At 34.4% G+C, this 19,400-nt stretch overlaps 8 protein-coding genes across 8 annotated transcripts; 3 read left to right on the top strand and 5 right to left on the bottom strand.

Moving 5' to 3' along the window:
• Positions 1-384: 384 nt before the first annotated feature.
• On the bottom strand, positions 385-5,388 carry CMR2 (Cmr2p; the record flags this gene model as incomplete). Its single annotated transcript, XM_041550143.1, has 1 exon — positions 385-5,388. The coding sequence occupies one exon, from the start codon at positions 5,386-5,388 to the stop codon at positions 385-387; it is 5,004 nt and encodes a 1,667-aa protein (XP_041406077.1).
• Positions 5,389-6,351: 963 nt separating this feature from the next.
• ARF3 (Arf family GTPase ARF3) lies at positions 6,352-6,897 on the top strand (the record flags this gene model as incomplete). Its single annotated transcript, XM_041550142.1, has 1 exon — positions 6,352-6,897. The coding sequence occupies one exon, from the start codon at positions 6,352-6,354 to the stop codon at positions 6,895-6,897; it is 546 nt and encodes a 181-aa protein (XP_041406076.1).
• A 334-nt stretch (positions 6,898-7,231) lies between these two features.
• On the bottom strand, positions 7,232-7,999 carry RKI1 (ribose-5-phosphate isomerase RKI1; the record flags this gene model as incomplete). Its single annotated transcript, XM_041550141.1, has 1 exon — positions 7,232-7,999. The coding sequence occupies one exon, from the start codon at positions 7,997-7,999 to the stop codon at positions 7,232-7,234; it is 768 nt and encodes a 255-aa protein (XP_041406075.1).
• Positions 8,000-9,500: 1,501 nt separating this feature from the next.
• Positions 9,501-10,694, top strand: RPS7A (40S ribosomal protein eS7; the record flags this gene model as incomplete). The annotated part of the gene is made up of 2 exons (XM_041550140.1): positions 9,501-9,641; positions 10,266-10,694. 2 exons carry the CDS (start codon positions 9,501-9,503, stop codon positions 10,692-10,694), a joined length of 570 nt encoding a protein of 189 aa, XP_041406074.1.
• Positions 10,695-10,928: 234 nt separating this feature from the next.
• KABA2_04S01518 (uncharacterized protein) lies at positions 10,929-11,513 on the bottom strand (the record flags this gene model as incomplete). The annotated part of the gene is made up of 1 exon (XM_041550139.1): positions 10,929-11,513. One exon carries the CDS (start codon positions 11,511-11,513, stop codon positions 10,929-10,931), a length of 585 nt encoding a protein of 194 aa, XP_041406073.1.
• Positions 11,514-11,824: 311 nt separating this feature from the next.
• NUP1 (FG-nucleoporin NUP1) lies at positions 11,825-14,803 on the bottom strand (the record flags this gene model as incomplete). Its single annotated transcript, XM_041550138.1, has 1 exon — positions 11,825-14,803. One exon carries the CDS (start codon positions 14,801-14,803, stop codon positions 11,825-11,827), a length of 2,979 nt encoding a protein of 992 aa, XP_041406072.1.
• A 1,673-nt stretch (positions 14,804-16,476) lies between these two features.
• Positions 16,477-17,667, top strand: KTR1 (alpha-1,2-mannosyltransferase KTR1; the record flags this gene model as incomplete). The annotated part of the gene is made up of 1 exon (XM_041550137.1): positions 16,477-17,667. The coding sequence occupies one exon, from the start codon at positions 16,477-16,479 to the stop codon at positions 17,665-17,667; it is 1,191 nt and encodes a 396-aa protein (XP_041406071.1).
• Positions 17,668-17,688: 21 nt separating this feature from the next.
• Positions 17,689-18,672, bottom strand: CRC1 (carnitine:acyl carnitine antiporter; the record flags this gene model as incomplete). The annotated part of the gene is made up of 1 exon (XM_041550136.1): positions 17,689-18,672. One exon carries the CDS (start codon positions 18,670-18,672, stop codon positions 17,689-17,691), a length of 984 nt encoding a protein of 327 aa, XP_041406070.1.
• Between the last annotated feature and the right edge of the window lie 728 nt (positions 18,673-19,400).

Genomic DNA, 19,400 nt, shown 5'->3' with positions numbered 1-19,400 from the left:
TTTAAAATCAGTTACAATATTAAGTCCATATATTCCAATTTTCATCATTGTGTTTTTTCTTTATTAATTTCGCATTTCTCTGTTTTTTTCTCTCCTTTTAATTGTCACCAACTTGTGGATTTAATAGTGGCTTATATTTGTCTCACTGGAATGTTTAATATTTTCCCATCCACAAGTCATCATTTATTTGTGATGCATGCATATCGATTTTAATTCAAAACGGACAAAGTCTTTGAATAGACTAAAAAAATAGTTTAAAGAACAAACATTTTTAATAATTCATAATAAATAAAATACATACTTCGTTATAACATAGTAACTATTGAAGTTTAAAACTCATAATAATTGATTGTCTTTGTATTATTGTTATATAAATACGTAAATCTAGTTAACGGTATCCTTGTTGAAATCAGATAATAGGTACATAGATATATTTTCACCATAATTGACACCGAATTGCGTCTCTACAAGTAATTTCTGACTGAACCAATGATTCATAATTAATGAACGGTTTTTCTTCCATTCACCATCAACTACATATGACCCTGGTCCATTGGGTTTCACAAACGTACAGAGATCAACAATGACACCATTCCTATTCAATAGCTCCGACACAACAAGTGCTGCGATATTTGCATAGAGTTCAGAACACTTCGGTCTACATCTTATAAGGCACACTAACAACCCACCAGCCTTCGATATAATACAATTTTTGATATTATTATGGGCTGCATAAACTGTCCTTTCCAAATCACTAACGAAGTGTGTCAACCCTAATAATTCAATAGTCTCATTAATCCTACCTAAAACATATAATAAATTCAGTCTTACCAAATCGCCGTTTGAGTTTGTAATTTCCACAGTTCTGATAAAACCTAGGTCACCTGTTCTTAAATATGTCAAACCATTATCGGCTCCTTTAGTCATTCTACTCTTGAATTGTTGAGATATTAGTTCATCTCGAACTAGTTTCCCATCTCTGGATATGGTATAGTTAAATACGTTAGCCTCTGAACAACACCAAATTTCTCCAATTTCTCCCTCATAGCAAGGGAGCAATGTTTCTGGGTTTACAATAGATACGTTAGTACATACTGGTACAACTCCAGAATCTTGTAATCGCAAACCTTGAAATCCCGGTGCAGCTTCTTTTACCATTCCTTCACGTAAGGAAGTTGGATCTGCAAAGAAATCTACCGGAGGAACATCTAGGTACGAATGTAATGAAATAATCGGGTTGAAGTGGTGTTGGTATATGTAGTTGATCTGGGTTCTCTTGACAAATATAGATTGTGAACTCAGTAATATACTTTCTATCTTATTAAATTCTGGACGTCCGATGAAAGGGATCATAATATTTTTCACATTTCTGAACATATCTCCTCTTATTGTAGATATCTGAGTTTGACTAGTCTTTTTACTAGTCTTGTTATGATGTCTTGTAGCATTAGTGTTAGATCTGGATACATTGTTAACGAGTTTCGAAGCTTTATCCATAAGTGTTGTAAAACTATCTAATGTTAAGAATAGGTCACGAACATTCTTATTTTGAACTTCCATTAAGAAGTATTTGGGATTGGCCATAACCATATCATGGCTAAACAATGTGGTCATTGAACCAACGTAAATACCAATTAAAGAACTTAAAATAAATCCTAAACCTTTAGTATGAGAACAAAGAGAAAATATTGATGAATCCGCAGACAACTGTAACGTCTCTTTTAACACTTTACACGCGTTCATTAAAGTCGAGTGGTTCATGGTAACGTGAATATCTTTAGTGGAACTAAATTCTCTGCTTATCCAAACAAGTCGTGGAACAGTTAATGTTTTTTTACCTGGTTTATAATGGTATGTGTCAGATAGGATTTTCTTAAATATTTTGATTGAGAGACCCTGTTTTCTTTTAATTTTTGAAATCAACGTTATTTTTGGCATCATATGTTTATATTTCTTGAATATCTTATTATTTGGACTGGTATCCAGCAGGGTGTGAACTTTCATGTCAATAAATATTCTTTTTACCTTATAGGTCTTAATTATTTCAGTTAGGTAGACCAAATCTTTTTCCAAATTTTCCTCACTTAATGGGGGTAAGGGTATAACTACAAAATTACAGTAGAAACATGCCATAACTATTGCAACATAATCGATATTATTATCCGCAAGAATGACGATTCGATCTTCAGATTTTAGTGGAGTTTTAGAAGACACAATTTTCTTTAGAAAAGATGCAACAATAACCTCAAAGTTAGACCATGATATACTTCTAAGACTCATCATATCTGACATCTTTGAGGATGAATGGAATGATTCACCGAGTTCACTGAATGCTGCTTTGTTCTTTAAAGTAGGAATCCTCCATTCTAAAACATCCATAATAGACGCAAAGTCCGTCAGTTTTCTCTTTCGTTCTCGAGAATCATACGAAATATCCCTGTAATCAATACCAGAATCTTGTAAGGTAATAACCTTATTAGTTGTATTCGCTTCTTCAACGCAAAGTTGTCTTAACTTTGACAAATGTTCAGAAAATATACTCTCGTTGTAGTAGGATGAATGAGGAATATAATCTAGTATGATATTGTCCATTTGAAATTTAATAAACTTTGCCTCAAGTTCACCACTAATAAATTTCTTCTCCACAGTACTGTTTGCAATTTCTAATGAACAGTATCTCCGCGGTAAAGTACCTTTGGGAACTACCAACATACACATTGGTTTAATCTTGTGGAAAATCCATAATATTCTATAGAGTTGATCAATTAGATCATTCATTTTCTTTTCCAAAACCTTATCTGGTTTGTATACTGTTACAACATTTGATGGATCCAGTTCTGAGCTTGCAATTTTCTTTTTTGCTAAAGAACTTTCGATTACCATCACTAGAAAATGCTCTTCCTTATGGTGATTTAGTTCAAATGCAGCAACTTCATAAACTGTATTGACAGTACGAACAAGAGTTTCAGATATTTGTTGTAAATAATATGTTTGCACGACACGTTTATCTGAACTTCGTTTCGGATGATTTGGACTTGAAATCACACTTCTATTTCCAGAATCAGCAATACTTGGTGAAATACTTGACATCCTGTTTAAGTGTTGATTTGAATCCTTCCTAGATTTAGATGTGTCGGATGTATGTGCCCAATTTGATAGTCTTACAAGTTTGTTCTGTAAGAACATATCTTCAATAAGAGACAATATGAAGACTTTCCCATTGAAAACAAACCCCATTAATTTAGTTCTCATAAATTGAGTCTCTGGCGGACATAAATTCATGATTGTTTCTAACTTCTCCTCAGGTGCATTTCTTAACAGTGATTCACTTGTACTATTGTTCTTTGAAACGTAACTTTGCATTTTAACAAAATTCAATCTTGCATTAAAAACAAATGCGTTAATCTTGTCAAGTTGGAAAAATTCATTTGCCAGGTCAATTGAAGATACCCAAATTTCACCCACAGTAAGATCAGGAACTAATGTTGCATTATCAGGATTAACAACACATAGCAAGGTATTTGGTATAGGGAACCCAAATGTTTCAACTTTTAGGTAATCTTTGAACGAACTTGAAGAATTAATCATCGCAGGGATGCTAGCCTCAATAATATTTTCTTTTAATTTTTCTCTGTTAATAAATAGTTCATCGTGTAGCCTTAGTTTGGGTTCATGGATAGGAAAATTTTCCAAGCCACCAAGTTGATCCTTTGTGGATATAATAATACCACCAAAATCCAGTAGACTCAGTATCGGCGAATAGACTAAAGGTGCATCAATACAGCCCAGATTCTTCAACCATTTATGGACGACCATTTCGGTTACATCTGTATCAATTGTGGTACATGATGTTAAGCAACATTTTATACAACTGAAATCTATTCTAGTTTTCTTCCTTTCAGCCATGATGATTTCTGGATTCTCTAGATAGTTAATTACGACTTGTTTCAGTTGTAACTGGTCATTTAGTAAGATATCAGCTCTGTATTTATTGATTAGATTTTCATACCCACCAGGTTTATTGATTAATTGGTCATTAACAGAGATTAATAGGTTACCAGTGAAAATGTTAAACAAAACTCCAAATATTAGACCCGTAGATCTAGTCGGATCAAGTGTATTCATAACAGTGAATCTTGAAAGATTTCGTTTGTTGACTGAAGTTAATCTATGTTTCACATTATAAGGCTTAATAATGTCAACTTTTTTCCAATCTGGCATCGCTCTTGAATCGAGTATTTCTGATAGAACTTTAAATTGACTTAGAAGAGTTTCGTGTTTAATCATAACCCCAGATAGTCTGCCGAGGGGTGTCCTTGTAAATTCAATATACGCGATATATGGGGTATCAAATGTTGGTGCACCTTTTTTTGCCTTTGAATACGTTCCAAGATCATCAGTTTTTAAAAATGTTACGGTGTCAAAAAAATCGTTCTTAAGTAATTTGATCTTGGTGTTATTATTTGTTGAATAGAGATTGTTGACCTGTTTGTGACATTCATTTGATATTAGTATAAATTTTGAGCTTGTTAATTTTATAATTTCCATTATCTCTCCCAGTGTGTATGCTTCAAAGGATGCAGGAATTGCTACCATCCCAGCAATGAAACAACCTAGTAGTGCCACTGAAAATTCGATAATTTCATCTTTATTGTACCACAGTATTACTTTTTCATTCTTGTACAATTTTTTTTTAGTCATTTCATGGGCAACTTTTTCAGCTCGAAGATACAATTTATCCCAACTTATAAAATTCTCTTTTCCTTTTGCATCCACCGTTATTAATGCATTTTCATTACCTAATACTTCGAACCTTCCTCGCAAAATTTGTGGAAGTGATAAAGATCTTATATTGTAATCTTTGTATTTGGTCGTTAAATCTGTTTTAATTATGTCATCTCTTTGTAATAATGGTATCATCGGGTTATATACAGAATTTTCGGCCAACGGATCAAAGGATGCTAATGAAAGTTGGGTAGAATAATTTCTACCATGACGCTTTAGTGGACTGACTCCATTGGGGGTTGAATTCACCGTTGTAACTTTATAGATTGAACTTGCAGGGTCTGATCCAGTATCTCGATGAGATCGACTTGACGATGCCATAGATACATTATCAGGAATTGTTCCTGCATATTTGGAAATATTCATAGTTGATGATAAACTTTGATTTCTACCGGGAATCCTTATTGTATTTTTTCGTATATTACTGACAGACTTCTTTTCTTTAATACTTGGGGTACCAATATGGGAATTTTTTTCCAATAATCTTTTTCTTTTGATTTCATAACCTTTCTTGGTCAAATTTTCCTCTTTATAATCATTAATCATTTCATTTAATCTTTCCTGTACTTCAGCAGGTAAATACGGAGGTATGGAGAAGTCCATGATCGGTCTTTTAATAATGATTTGTGAGTCTTTGGGGAATCGTTAGTTGTAATGTTTGTTCAAACTATATTTAGAAAGTGGCAATTAAAGACCCTGAATGCATATAGTTCTAGATATATAGATATAGGAGTAAATGGATGAAACGGGTTGCCAATGCGTAAGTAGATATCCTAATATATAATACTTGCGATGGATTATTCCTTCAGTGTTGTTATTTATTTTAATGTAAATAGTGATATAATTATTTTAATGATAAAAGTGAATTTTTCACTTAAGGTTTTATGAGCTTATTTTCCGTAAGCGCATCACCTAATTTCGAGAAAATGAGTACAGGTTAAGAAGTTCACCAAGGTACAGTTATGTACTAACAAGAAGTTGTAAATGTTCCATAGCGATCTATATACGTGAGAGACCTATGGAATAGCTAATATGAACAGGTGCATAATTTAGATGGTCGTGAAATTATGGGAAACTCGTAGTTGAATCAGGAGTGATTATCGACTTTCTCTCTCTCTCTCTCTCTCTCTAACATATCTCCGATATGGAAAGCCGTAGCTACAACTAATTCAGATTCTGTTCAGAGGAACTAAGCCGTCTGCTGTAAAATTCATAATAAATGTTCCCATCACTTGAGGCCATAGTTTCTCTTGTATTACCTCAGTACCTTGTAGAGTTCAGAATTGCAAATGTTCTCATTTGTTCCTGTTCCTTCACCTTCTATTACGTATGTTTTTCCGAGTATTAATAAATTTGTTTTTTATGTTGTCGGCTGAACAAAAATTTCAATATGAATTAATAGGATAAGTAGAATACAAGGTTGTAAAAAGGGTTTTTTATATATATATTTAAAAGGACTGGAATTATCAGCACATAACCAAGTTATTTATATGTGTTTAAACACTGGTATTATTGATCTCTCAGTGTACGTGTTTTAGGTACTAATCAAATCAAACTAGAGAAAGTATGGGTAATTCTATATCTAAGACGCTGGGTAAGCTTTTTGGCTCCCGTGAAATGAAGATTCTTATGTTAGGTCTAGATAATGCAGGTAAGACTACTATATTATACAAATTAAAACTGAATAAAATAAAAACCTCTACACCTACAGTTGGTTTCAACGTAGAGACTGTATCTTATAAGAATGTCAAATTCAATATGTGGGATGTGGGAGGTCAAGAGAGGCTAAGACCTCTATGGAGGCATTATTTCCCAGCAACTACTGCTTTAATTTTTGTCATTGACTCTAGTGATACAGAAAGATTAAATGAGGCTAAAGAGGAACTGTATAGTATTATTAGTGAGAAAGAGATGGAAAATGTAGTACTCTTAGTTTGGGCTAATAAGCAAGATTTAAAAAATGCAATGAAACCGCAGGAAGTTTCAGATTTTCTACAATTAAGTGACAACTTAAAGAATCAATTGTGGTGTGTTATTGGTAGTAATGCGTTATCCGGTCAAGGTTTGTTGGAAGGTTTGTCTTGGATATCAAATAATACCTCCAAGAAATAGTAATGATAATTATTATAATAAACTGTATTTATCCTAATAGCTTAATTTATGCTCAATATTGTGTAGTAAGAAATAAAATGTAATTTTGAATTTTTATTATAATGAAGATAGGATACATTTAGTTATCTTTGTTGTATTTTTGTTTTTTTCAAGTTTAGTTACAAAATTTTAAGTTTAGATTTAGTTTAAAGGTGTCATAATACCCACCTCCATGTAAACAAATTATAATATCCGCTCAATTACCACAAAACATAGAGATAGAAATACTAAAATAAGTAATGAAGTAATAAAATGATTACATATATATTCTACAGGTGAAATTACAAATATCAAATTATTTGTCGAAGACTTCAACAGTGCCGTCAGCATTACCGATATATGCTCTAGAAGCATTGTCGATGAATAAACCAGTTTCAACAACACCAACTAAAGCCTTTATCTTGTGGTGCAACTCACTTGGATTTTCTAGCATACCAAAGTCAGCATCAATCAAAAAGTTATTGTTATCAGTGACAACTGGACCAGCTTTAGCTGAACCACCTTGTCTAACAATAACTTTTTTGGCACCTAGTTTCTTCAAATCGTCAGAGACACGAACGTATGCAGATGGAACAATCTCAATCGGTATACCACTTTTCCAGTTTGTACTTAGATACTTTGGAGCCTTCTTTCTGTAATCAGCAACAACAATGAATTTCTTTGAACTTGTTGAGACTAACTTTTCTAGGAATAGACATGCACCACCACCTTTAATTAGGTTTAATTGGTCATCGATTTCATCAGCACCATCGAAATCAACATCTATCGCAGAATTTTCTTCAATTGACCCTAATTTCAAACCGTTATCAAGAATCAATCTTCTGGATTGGAAACCAGTTGGGATACAGATAAATTGAGATACCAAGGCGCTGTATTCAGCATCCTTCAAGTATTGGCCCAATCTTTCAGCAGCGTACACAACAGTACTACCACTACCAATACCAATGACTTTGTCATTTTGGAAATCAATGTTTTCATCGATAGCTCTGTAAGCAGCAGCTCTTTTTGCGGATTCTAATTTGTCAGCTAATGGAGCCAAAGAAGAGATAGATGGAACAGCCATTGTTTTAATTATTATGTTTATTGTTGTTACTTTAAGCGACAATCAATTGGTAGTTGTTACCGGCAAATTACGGATAGCAATTTAAAATGATAGCGATATATATACCTAGGTGATGAGCTTCTCTTATTATCGATGAGATGCCCGTTTTCGTTAAAGCTTAAAATTTTTCTGATTTCGTTCTAAAAAAAACTGAAATTTTACAAAAAATTAATTTCACTGAATTCCTGGAGATACTTTACTTCACTTTGAATACTTGACAAATCAGAGATGATCTTTTTTAATCAACTAGATTCTTGCTGCGAATACTACCAAATGATGTAAGCTAGTCCTATTTACAAAGATATATATATATATATATATATATATTTAACCATTTATATGAGCCAGTCCCTTCTTAGGAATCTATTTTGTAATATTTCGTCTCTTCTGATTATTTGAAAGATGAGGTGCAACCAATTAATGGAAACATATTCAAATACTACGTTCTCCCTTAATATCTTTAACGGAGTTCAATGACCAACACATATATATATATATATAGTTGAAATAAGACAATCTTCCCACAACATATTATGAGTTCTACAGTTCTTTGCTTTCTTGCATAGCTGGATAAATTATTGTTTTCAGATGCCTCGTCCCAGTTCTCTGCGCAAATATATAGTATATTTAATTTCGTTTACATTAAGAAGATAGCACCGCTTTCGTTGCTCCAGAAAATATAACGGTACTTAAAAATTGAAGATCTGCAATTGAAAATTATCTGAAAACAACACCATCTCTAGAACGTTTCTTCTTTACTATTTTTTAACTCGAAGGTGGTGGATGTGTTATAATGTAGTTATTACTCGAGTTGTATTGGGTTACTGTGAGGTTTTACATGTCGCATTTGTTAAGAGGTAACTCTGTATAATTATAAACGAAATGTAACAAACAGCATAACATACTTTAACTCCCATTATACGGTGATATAATCTCTGGTTATTATTGTGACTAATGATACATATTACAACGTAGTAGGTTTATATATTGACTCTTCAATAGCAATACCTCTAATGAATTATGTATATTTAAAACTGTCTTGGACTGTTCCATCCGTACACCCACGTAGGTATGGGTTTTATAAAATTCAATATGATTTTTTTAAGAAAAAAAAGTATATAGAAAAATTTCGTTGGCCGAACATTTCACGCCCTATCTCTTTCTCTTTCGAGACAATTTCACTGAACAATTTCATGGAATCAGTAACCGAGTGTGCTTCCTGTATAGATGGTAATTGCGATCGTTGTTAATCCAAACCGTGTAAGATTATACCATTCTGATACCAATTTCCAATACAATATTCATCTCCATCGACAGGAAGTTTGTTTAACTATTTGATATCTGGAAGGTATAGGAGAAGAAATAATGATTAAAAAAAGAGGTTATTCGTCATAATATAATTCTTGTTACTACATTCTAATCAATTGACCAAGAATATAATAACTACAATAATTTCACAGTAATGTCTGCCCAAGCTAAGATCCTATCCCAAGCCCCAACTGAATTGGAACTACAAGTTGCTCAAGCTTTCATCGAATTGGAAAGCAGCTCCGCCGAATTGAAGGCTGACCTAAGACCCCTACAATTTAAGTCCATCAGAGAAGTATGTTAATAATTATTTTTAAAATTTTGTCTTCTCTAAAAAGAAATAATGCAAAATTAAATCAGATGTTGAAACCAAGGATGAATCATATCATAATATTATGATATGATTATATTATTATTTGTTTGTGGATCGACGATACGCGTGTATTCAAAATATGCTAATTTTCTATTTTGATGCTAGTGTATTCTTGAGAAACTGCATTTAGTACTTTGGCACTTCACTTCACATTTTTCTTCTTCTCTCCTTCCAGTAATAATGTATGAATGAGATACTATATGTGCATCTATGAATACGTCATTAATGGAAGGTTGAAGGAGAAAAGAAAACTTAACGTAGAATATTGATTACTCGTAATCGATGTACTATTGTACTAATGTACTAATGACCGTTGTTGGAGGTAGTTTAAATTCTGCTCAACATGTTTTGTTATTAAGTTATATTTGTGAACGAATTGTTACGTGTGCCAAAGAAACATATGAAATATGCTTCGTCGTCATCATCTCTCTTACCAAGTTGTAAGCAAGTTTACTAACGTAAATATTGAAAAAAATAAGTATTGTTATATTGTCTATTATTGCATTATATGAATACTTATTGCTTCAATTTCATTTTATTCTGCAGATCGAAGTCACCGGTGGTAAGAAAGCTCTAGTTATCTTCGTCCCAGTTCCTTCTCTAGCTGGTTTCCACAAGGTTCAAACCAAGTTGACCAGAGAACTAGAAAAGAAGTTTGCTGACAGACACGTTATCTTCCTAGCTGAAAGAAGAATTCTTCCAAAGCCAGCCAGAGGTGTCAAGAACGCTCAAAAGAGACCAAGATCCAGAACTTTGACTGCTGTCCATGAAAAGATCCTAGATGACATGGTTTACCCAACTGAAATTGTTGGTAAGAGAGTTAGATACCTAGTTGGTGGTAACAAGATCCAAAAGATTCTATTGGACTCCAAGGACATTCAACAAATCGATTACAAACTAGAATCTTTCCAAGCTGTCTACTCCAAGCTTACTGGTAAGCAAATTGTTTTCGAAATCCCATCTGAAACCCATTAAATACTTTAAAAATTAAAATATTTATCCAAAATAGCATGGATAGTATTTTTTTTTCAATCATACATAACCATTTTATTATAATATAATTAAATAAATTTAATACAAATTCCAAATACGTAATCAAACTTCTGAAAGAACCTTCATCTATATATATCTTGATGCTATATAATTTATAAACTGGCGTATATGTTAGTTGCAAAATTGTCAATCAACGTCTAAATGCATATGATTTTTTTATTTATGCTTAACTCCAGCCATATTTACAAAGTTATCATATCTTGCATTTCTATTCATAACTTGTGTTCTGCTACCCATAACATCTAAATTCATACTAGCTTCCAATGGCTGTGGAGTCACATCTATAATCTCTTCCACTATTTTACGTTGAGGTTGTATCTCCAACTGATTCAATTCACGATTGTTCAAGTTGCTGACATCTACAAACCTACTTCTTGGAGGCAAGTCAGGCTTCTGGGCTTGATCAAGTTTAGTGATTGGAATATTGAAGTATTTAAATTCTCCACCAACCTTCGAGTTCCCTTTAATGTTTGCATCGTGTGCTTTTGTACCTTGTTCACCGCCATCACCATTTCTTCCTAGTTTTGGATGTTCTCCAATCTTACCTCTATTTATATATGCAAAATATACCACCCCTACAATACCACCACATATCACAATGAATCTTATAAAACTTACTAGACCCCCGAGAACCAGCATTATACCTGGACTTAAGAAGTATAGGAGGATTGATCCCAGTAATCCTAGTAAAAATGATGGTATATGAACTCCGCCAATATTCTCAATCTTGTATTTATTCATTGTTATGTTTCAATTGACATTGACATCACAATATTCGTAACTCACACTCAATACCAGACCCTGTGAATCTTCTATTTTCAATAATTGAATGGATACTTTTATAAATCATCTTGATATATTTTGTTTTATGTACATATATATTCATTGGCCGAAGTAGACAAATATTGAAAATAGTGATTATATTCGGTACTATAAAGCGTTAATCAATTTAATAATTACAGACTGCAAAATGAAACTATAAGTTCATATATAAGATGACTCACCATTAAAATACATAAAATGTGTGCTAAATTTGCAGATGCTCCACTTGGTTACCTTCTTGGTGCTCTCATTCTTGCCAATGGTCTTCTTATTGAATGCGCAGAAAGAGGGGCACCACCATCAGCGCTCTTGTTGCCATTATCCATAACATTACCATTTGAAGATCCACCAAATATCTGCTGAGGTTGTATAGATGATCCAGACGAATTAAAAATCGCAGCTGGATTACCTCCAGCAGAACCGAAGTTAAAATTAGCAGTAGTTGAAGGATTAAAGGAAGGTTGAGATGGAGGCTGAAATGTGTTATTAGACATTTGATTTTGGGCACCAAAATTGAATGAGGAGTTATTTCCCATGTTATTAGTTTGGAACACTGAACCTCCTGCATTACTTTGGTTATTGTTGCTGTTCATACCAATGTTGAAAGCAGGGGTACCATTATTAGGCTGTATCGTCTTACTATCCAACAGAGAGTTACCTGCATTTTGGTTAAAGTTGAAATTGCTAGGAGGTGCGAATAAGGTTGACGCACTACCAGTATTCACATTGCTGTTTCCCATCAATGGATTTGTAGCTGTTGTTTGAAGTGTAGGTGGTGCTCTCTGGAATGAAAAACCACTAGTGGAGGGTACAGAAGGTGTTGTACCTTTAATTTCTTCAGGCTTCTTACCAAATGTGAATGAAGGGTTACTCTTAGCAGCACCAGGTTCAGTTGATGCAGTGTTACTAGCACCAAACAACGGTGTTGTTTTCGGTTCAGAAATCGCAACATTTCCATTTTGAGCGCCAAAATTGAAACTTAGTGCCGTTGGTTTTACAGAAGCATCAGCACTTTTTAAGTTAGAAGCTGGTTTCATAAAACTGAATGAGGGCTTTTGAACAGTATCCTCATTCGACGTCCCAGCTGCCGATCCCCCAGAAGGTGCACCGAATGTAAATGATGGTTTGATAACGTTGTTATCAGGTGTCGTTTCCGTTACAGCTGGCTTGGCACCTAAATTAAATGAAGGGGCTGTACTTATTTTTTTTACTGATGCAATCGTTTCGGTAGTACTTGGAACAGATGATATATTAGCTATTTCTGAGCTTCTCCTTTTGTTTGAACCAAATGTGAAACTTGGTAAAGTTGGTTTATCTGTCGTTTTATTAGTATCGTCAACTTTCGATACATTACCGAAAGAAAATGTAGGTGCAGTTTTTCCAATTGATGAGACTGCTTCAACATGTTTTGGAACTGATGTACCAAATGAAAGTGATGGTTTATTACTAGTTTCCGTTGTACTTTTGACTCCGAAGGAAAAACTTGGTTTATCCTTTGCGTCTGTGACTGGTTTAGCACCAAAAGAGAAACTTGGTGTTTTATCGATGTTAATCTCCACCTTCTTCGTATCCTCTTCTTCTACCTTTGATGCACTGAATGAAAAAGTAGATTGGGGAGGGAAAATTTTGTCAGTTGGTGTTGTCTCTTTAGTAGTAGTATCTTTTGTAATGGAGTTTCCAAATGAAAATACAGGATTGTCAGTACCTTTGGTAAGATCGATTGATATATCATTTTGTGTACGTCTTTTCCTTCTTGGTTCTTCATCTTCATCGTTACCGCTAGAAGTTGCAATAATAGGCTTATTTAAGCCAAATGATAAAGGTTTACTAATTGAGGGCTGAGAAAATGTAGTAGTCTTTGGCAAATTGAAAGACAATTTGGGTAAATTATTATCCTTAGAATTAATCTTGTTTGTGGATGCATTAGATTGAGCATTAAATGAAAAGAGTGGTTTTTTAGTTGAATCTTCAGGTTTATTATCAATTTTAATACCTATTGATTTTCCTACAGGTGATTTCTTAGAAGGAGTGTCATTATTTTTGATAAAATCAAAACCTACAGTAGGTAATAACACAGTAGAATTTTTCTTTTCAATGTCGTTCTTTGCAGTTTCATTAGATGCAACTTGTATTGGCATTTTCTTCAAAGAAATACCTCCATTCAATGATAATGACAGTGATGATGATGGTGATGAAATCATATTTGTAGTAGCTTTATTCTTTGGTAATTGGACACCATTTTGTAGTAGATCTCTTTGTGTGGAGGATAATGGAATCTTTGTACTATCTCCCAGTTTATTGTTTGAATTAAACAACGAGCTTGACGGAATTTCAGTGATTAACTTGTCGACATTCTTTTTGTTGTTATCATCATCAATTGTTACTGGTTTAGTGATGTCTTCTATAGGCTCGGCATTTTCTGAGATATCATATTCAAATGCTGCTGACCATAAAGAACCTACATGTTTCCTTTGCCTTTTCTTATAATTCTTTTTATTTTGAATAGTTTTCAATGAAATTGGTGGTAATTCCTTAGATGATATAATCTTTGAAATATTATTTTGTTTTGTTGGAATATTCTTTACGGGGGAAGGAGTAAACGATTTATGATAGATCACGGTATCATCGATATTATTATTGTTATTAGAAGTATTGGTAGCTTCATCATCTACGTATTGATCCTGAGCTTTCCCATTTGAGATTAATCTCGATTTAATATTTTTCATTGATTCTAATTGTTTCTTTTCCAATTGAAATCTCATTGCTTGTTTTTGTCTTAATAAACGCAATCTTTGTATAGGCAATAATGGTAACACAGGAGGTCTTGAATTATCTTCCGATTCATACAATATGATAGAGTTTTTATTATCCCTTGTCATATCACTGTTATTCTTCTTCTTAAATGGTAATGTATTACTTTGAATGCTATCCTGATCTAAGAACGATGACGATGGTATATCAGGACTAATATCTCCACGCGAACGTTTCTCTTTATATTTTAGATATTCTTCATTTACAGGCTTTTCAGTTGTCGGTTTAGGTTCTCTCTTAAACAAACGAATGAAAGTTGATGAAACGGACCTCTTTTTCGGCAAATAACTGGAATCATTACCAGCGCTGGAATGATTACGATGCATATTTATACCTCTTGGATGTTTGGACTCTTCTTGTCTCATAGTCGAAGGAGAGGATGCTGTGATGCTAGACATTATATCAATAAAGTACAAAAAATATAGTAGTCGTTGCCGTCGTAGTAATACTAACACTAATAATAATCAACAAAATAGATGGTACAGCGACCTTTCCCTTATGTATAGTTGGCGGGCGATGTTGACAAAATATAAAACTATACAGACAGGATATGTATTTCAAATAAAAGGTATGCACTACTTACTGTATACCTAAACTTATCTCATCTGTCTATTTGTTTCGATGTTTCCAGTTATTTATTTTGGCCCTTCGATGTCAAAATCTACAATATGTGGAGGCAAAAAAACTGAAAAAAATGAAGACCGGTTGAGAATCACTGTGCACGATAACAAGTCCTAATTTCACGATTCAAAAAATTGATGCTAACCCTAAATTCCCCTCATCTCCGTACACAGTGACTTCTCCAAGAAAACCAAATATTTATTTATTTTACGCGTCGCGACAAATTTAAAGAACATTACAAAACAACCCGCAGAAAATTTCTCCGATGCCCTGTGCGGTATCCGTGAGTCTTCAAGCATGTAAGAAACTTTCAGATTCTTGTGGTTGCAAATGCAAGTACCATAACATGTACAATGAAATTGAGAACTGAACGACGAAAGTAAACTCTGTTACACCAATTAGTAGTAGGCATGGGTGGGGCGAGAATGGGTAGTTTGGGGCAATTTGAAGGACCAAAAGTAGGGCTCCTATCTAATTTCTTTCAAACGGATTATTAGAATTATTAGAGATCATATTGACTCTCGAAAGACCAGATTTAGCAAAAGGAGTATTCACAACAAAGTCAATAGACAGTATATGTTATATTATCGCTGGCAGAGTTTAATGTTCTTAAGAAGGTCTAACATTCTCTTCGTGTTAAGTAACCACTTGGTGACATTGTGTAAATAATCTTCCAAGGGCCTACGACTATGTAATTGATGATAGGCTATACTGTGTAACATTTCTTTAATACAATTATGGTACAACTAATATAATACTCTCCCTACTTGTGTGATTCAATCTTTTTGTCAAAGCCAAAGAGCTCATATTCCACTTAGAAATAGCGACCATACTTATCAAGGTCGTGTAGCCTTAATATTACTAAATAAGGGTTTTGGATTGGAGGCAGAATTTTGAAACTTGAAAGGGCGCCTTGACTATAGGGTTGGCATTTTCAACGTTCGCTTCACCCAATGCCTAATTAGTGGTAACCATTGGCTTTCGCTCTCTCTCAAGATACACAAATATGCACAGCGAGTGGGACACAGGAAAAAAAAAGGTTTTTTCTTTGGAGCGTTGCCAATAAACTTGAGATCTTTGCCTCTGTCTTTCTGGTTCTGGTAGGGCCCCATTCTCAAGTTTATGATGCGCGTAATTGTTTTATACCGAGAGAGAGTAAGAAACGGGAAAAAAATAAATGAATTAATTAGTATTAATATAATCAACTCGTGGCTTCTTTTGACTACTTATTTAATTTTTCTGTCGTTAATAATATTATATAATAAATAAAGAGAAGATCTTTTTTTACTTATTTCATATTCTATTTAATAAGTTTTACTGTATTACAGTTATTAATTTATATTATTTGTCTATTGATAACAAGATATATCGCTATTCAAACAAGAACATTTAGGATCTATATTTTTCTCTTTTTTTGGCTGTTTAATTGAAATATCAAATAGAAAAGAAGATGGCTAAGATTTCTATTCCAAAGAATAGAGATGTTCTTCTTAAACGTATTGGGATACTTTGTATCACTTTAGGTGCTCTATACTGGATTCTAACAGGTTTGACCGGTTCTGGTTCTTCTGATGTTAGACCTGTAGGACATCATGAACAATATATCTTATCTGGTAAAGATGGTTATAAATATAGAAAAGTTTCATATGAACCATATTCTGGTCCAAAGGAAAAAGCTACTTTTGTTACTTTAGCACGTAACAAAGATTTGTATTCATTACTTGAATCTATCAAATCTGTTGAAGATCGTTTCAATTCTAAATTTCAATACGATTGGGTTTTCTTAAATGATGAAGAATTCACTGAAGAATTTAAAAATGTCACTACTGCCATGATTAGTGGTACCACCAAATATGGTTTAGTACCAAAGGAACATTGGTCCTTCCCATCATGGATTGATCAGGATAAAGCTGCTGAAGTGAGAAAAGAAATGCATGAAAAGAAGATTATTTATGGTGATTCCATCTCTTATAGACATATGTGTCGTTTTGAATCTGGTTTCTTCTACAGACATCCATTATTGGCTGATTACGATTGGTACTGGAGAGTTGAACCAGATATCAAATTACATTGTGATATCAATTATGATGTATTTAAATTCATGGCTGATAATAATAAGAAATATGCTTTCACCATTTCCATTAAAGAATATGAAGCTACAATTCCAACTCTATGGCAAACCACTCGTGAATTCATTGCATTGCATCCTGAATATCTTCCAGAAAATAATATGATGGATTTTGTCAGTGATGATAATGGTCAATCATACAATTTATGTCATTTCTGGTCTAATTTCGAAATTGCATCTTTAGATTTATGGAGAGGCGATGCATACAGTGCATACTTTGAATACTTGGATAAAGCAGGTGGGTTTTTCTACGAAAGATGGGGTGATGCCCCTGTTCATTCCATTGCTGCTTCTTTGTTTTTGGAACGTGATCAAATCCATCATTTCGGTGATTTAGGGTATTATCATGTTCCATTCCATCAATGTCCAATCGATGATGAAGTCAGATTAGACAACAGATGTGATTGTAATCCATCTAAGGATTTCACATGGAACTCATACTCGTGTGGTTCCAAGTTTTACGCAGTAAACAAATTACCAAGACCTGAAGGATGGCAAGAACATGCTCATTAAATTATATATATATTGTATATTTTAATTCAAAACGTTATATTTCTTAAATAATGAATGTGTCATCTCAACACCTAAGAAAGTGGCAGCATTAGCTGGGAACGATCTTAACAAAGCAGGCCCTAAGCCGGGGAAAAACCCTTTAATACCCCCACGTTTCAAATATATCTCTCTTGTGACACCCACCATCGACTGTGCTTTTCCGGGACCGCTAGCAGCTTGCAATGTAGTCTTGATTGTGTCTATTGGGAACACCACCAACCACATGGACATCCCTGCAATACCACCTGCCAAGCAGACGTTCCCAATATTCACTTCACCGTCCGTCACGCCAGTTTCTTTATTCAAGTAATTCTTTGTGACTTCATAAGATGCAAAATACAGGGCACTACCGGGCCCGTCCCTGGCCAATGTAGCCAAGGAGCCCTTGAACAGCGACGCTATCCCACCGTCACGCACGATGGACTTAGCCGCCGAGACAAACGAGCCACCCTTTGAAGTTTGCAAGACGACTTTGACACGCTCTGTTGGTGCAGTAACCAAGGTTGTCGGAATCGCACTGATGAACCCTGCGGTAGCCATCTGTGTTATCGATAGAGACGCACTACCCGGTATACCGGAACTGCTATCGTTACTAGTGGAAACGAGTTTTTTACCTAAATCGTAACCCCAAAATGAAACGGCGAATATCGGGGTCACACCTAACAAAGGCGGGATCACACCTTTATAGAACCCCTTTAGATAATTGGAAGCCAACGAGCCACTGGTAGCGGCTTTAGCTTCACGCACGATGATGGAAACTGCGTCCATTGTACCTTTTGCTTGTCCATTTTGACAACGGACCTTGATCAGATCGAATGGATGGCCGGTTAACACGGCACACACACCACCTACACCACCTGCAATTAATGATTTGACATTTTCTTTTAAAGCGTTTGGTGGAGACGTACGAGCAATATTTTTTTCCTCTTCTAGTAATGTCGTTTCTGTTAATGATGTATCAGACATGATATTACGTGTTGTTTGATATTATTATTACTATTATTATTACTTAATTTTCACTCTTCAGAATTGAAAATAGAGAAAGATTACATTTCACAAGATTTAAATCATCATCTATATATATATATATACGTGTGTGTTAAAGTGTCAAGAACGGATTCGATTGTAAACATGAACCTCTTTTTGCATAGCTTGGTGTCATCATCATCAGTGATAATTGGAGAAAATAAGCAAACAAAGAAAACCGTTCCTTCAATATGGAGAGATAGATACAGACACGTCCAAACGGCCGTACATAAACATGCACAGAGCGGGAGAGAGAAAGTAAGCGAAAACCACTCACTCTCTCACACTCATAAATTGTGAATAACAAATATACGCGCTGAAGAAATCTATATCTCGACACACAATGCAATACATAATCATCTCGCTCTCTCCAACTAATTGCCATTGATTTCATATAATGTGTGACTCTCTCAGTATCACTTGCTCCAGATGGATGACCTCTTTTCCACTGCCTGCCCGCTACCGCCATCACTCGGCACGGAGCAGCGGACAGCGTCATTTATCCAAAAACAACATTAGGGAATCCGAATGGGGAACAACGCTTCGTCTGACACGACCACGTTCAGAGTGACACTCTGCGTGAAAAGTTTTTGTCTTTTTGCCTCCTTAAAAAATTTTCATTCTCCCTAAAATATTTCACTTTTCGTCTCTTTATGCAGAGGGAGGGG

The sequence above is a fragment of the Maudiozyma barnettii genome (genome assembly GCF_903064755.1).
Source record: "Maudiozyma barnettii strain CLIB 1767 genome assembly, contig: KABA2_04, whole genome shotgun sequence".
Taxonomy (NCBI): domain Eukaryota; kingdom Fungi; phylum Ascomycota; class Saccharomycetes; order Saccharomycetales; family Saccharomycetaceae; genus Maudiozyma; species Maudiozyma barnettii.
This window is presented reverse-complemented; position numbering and strand designations above follow the sequence as displayed.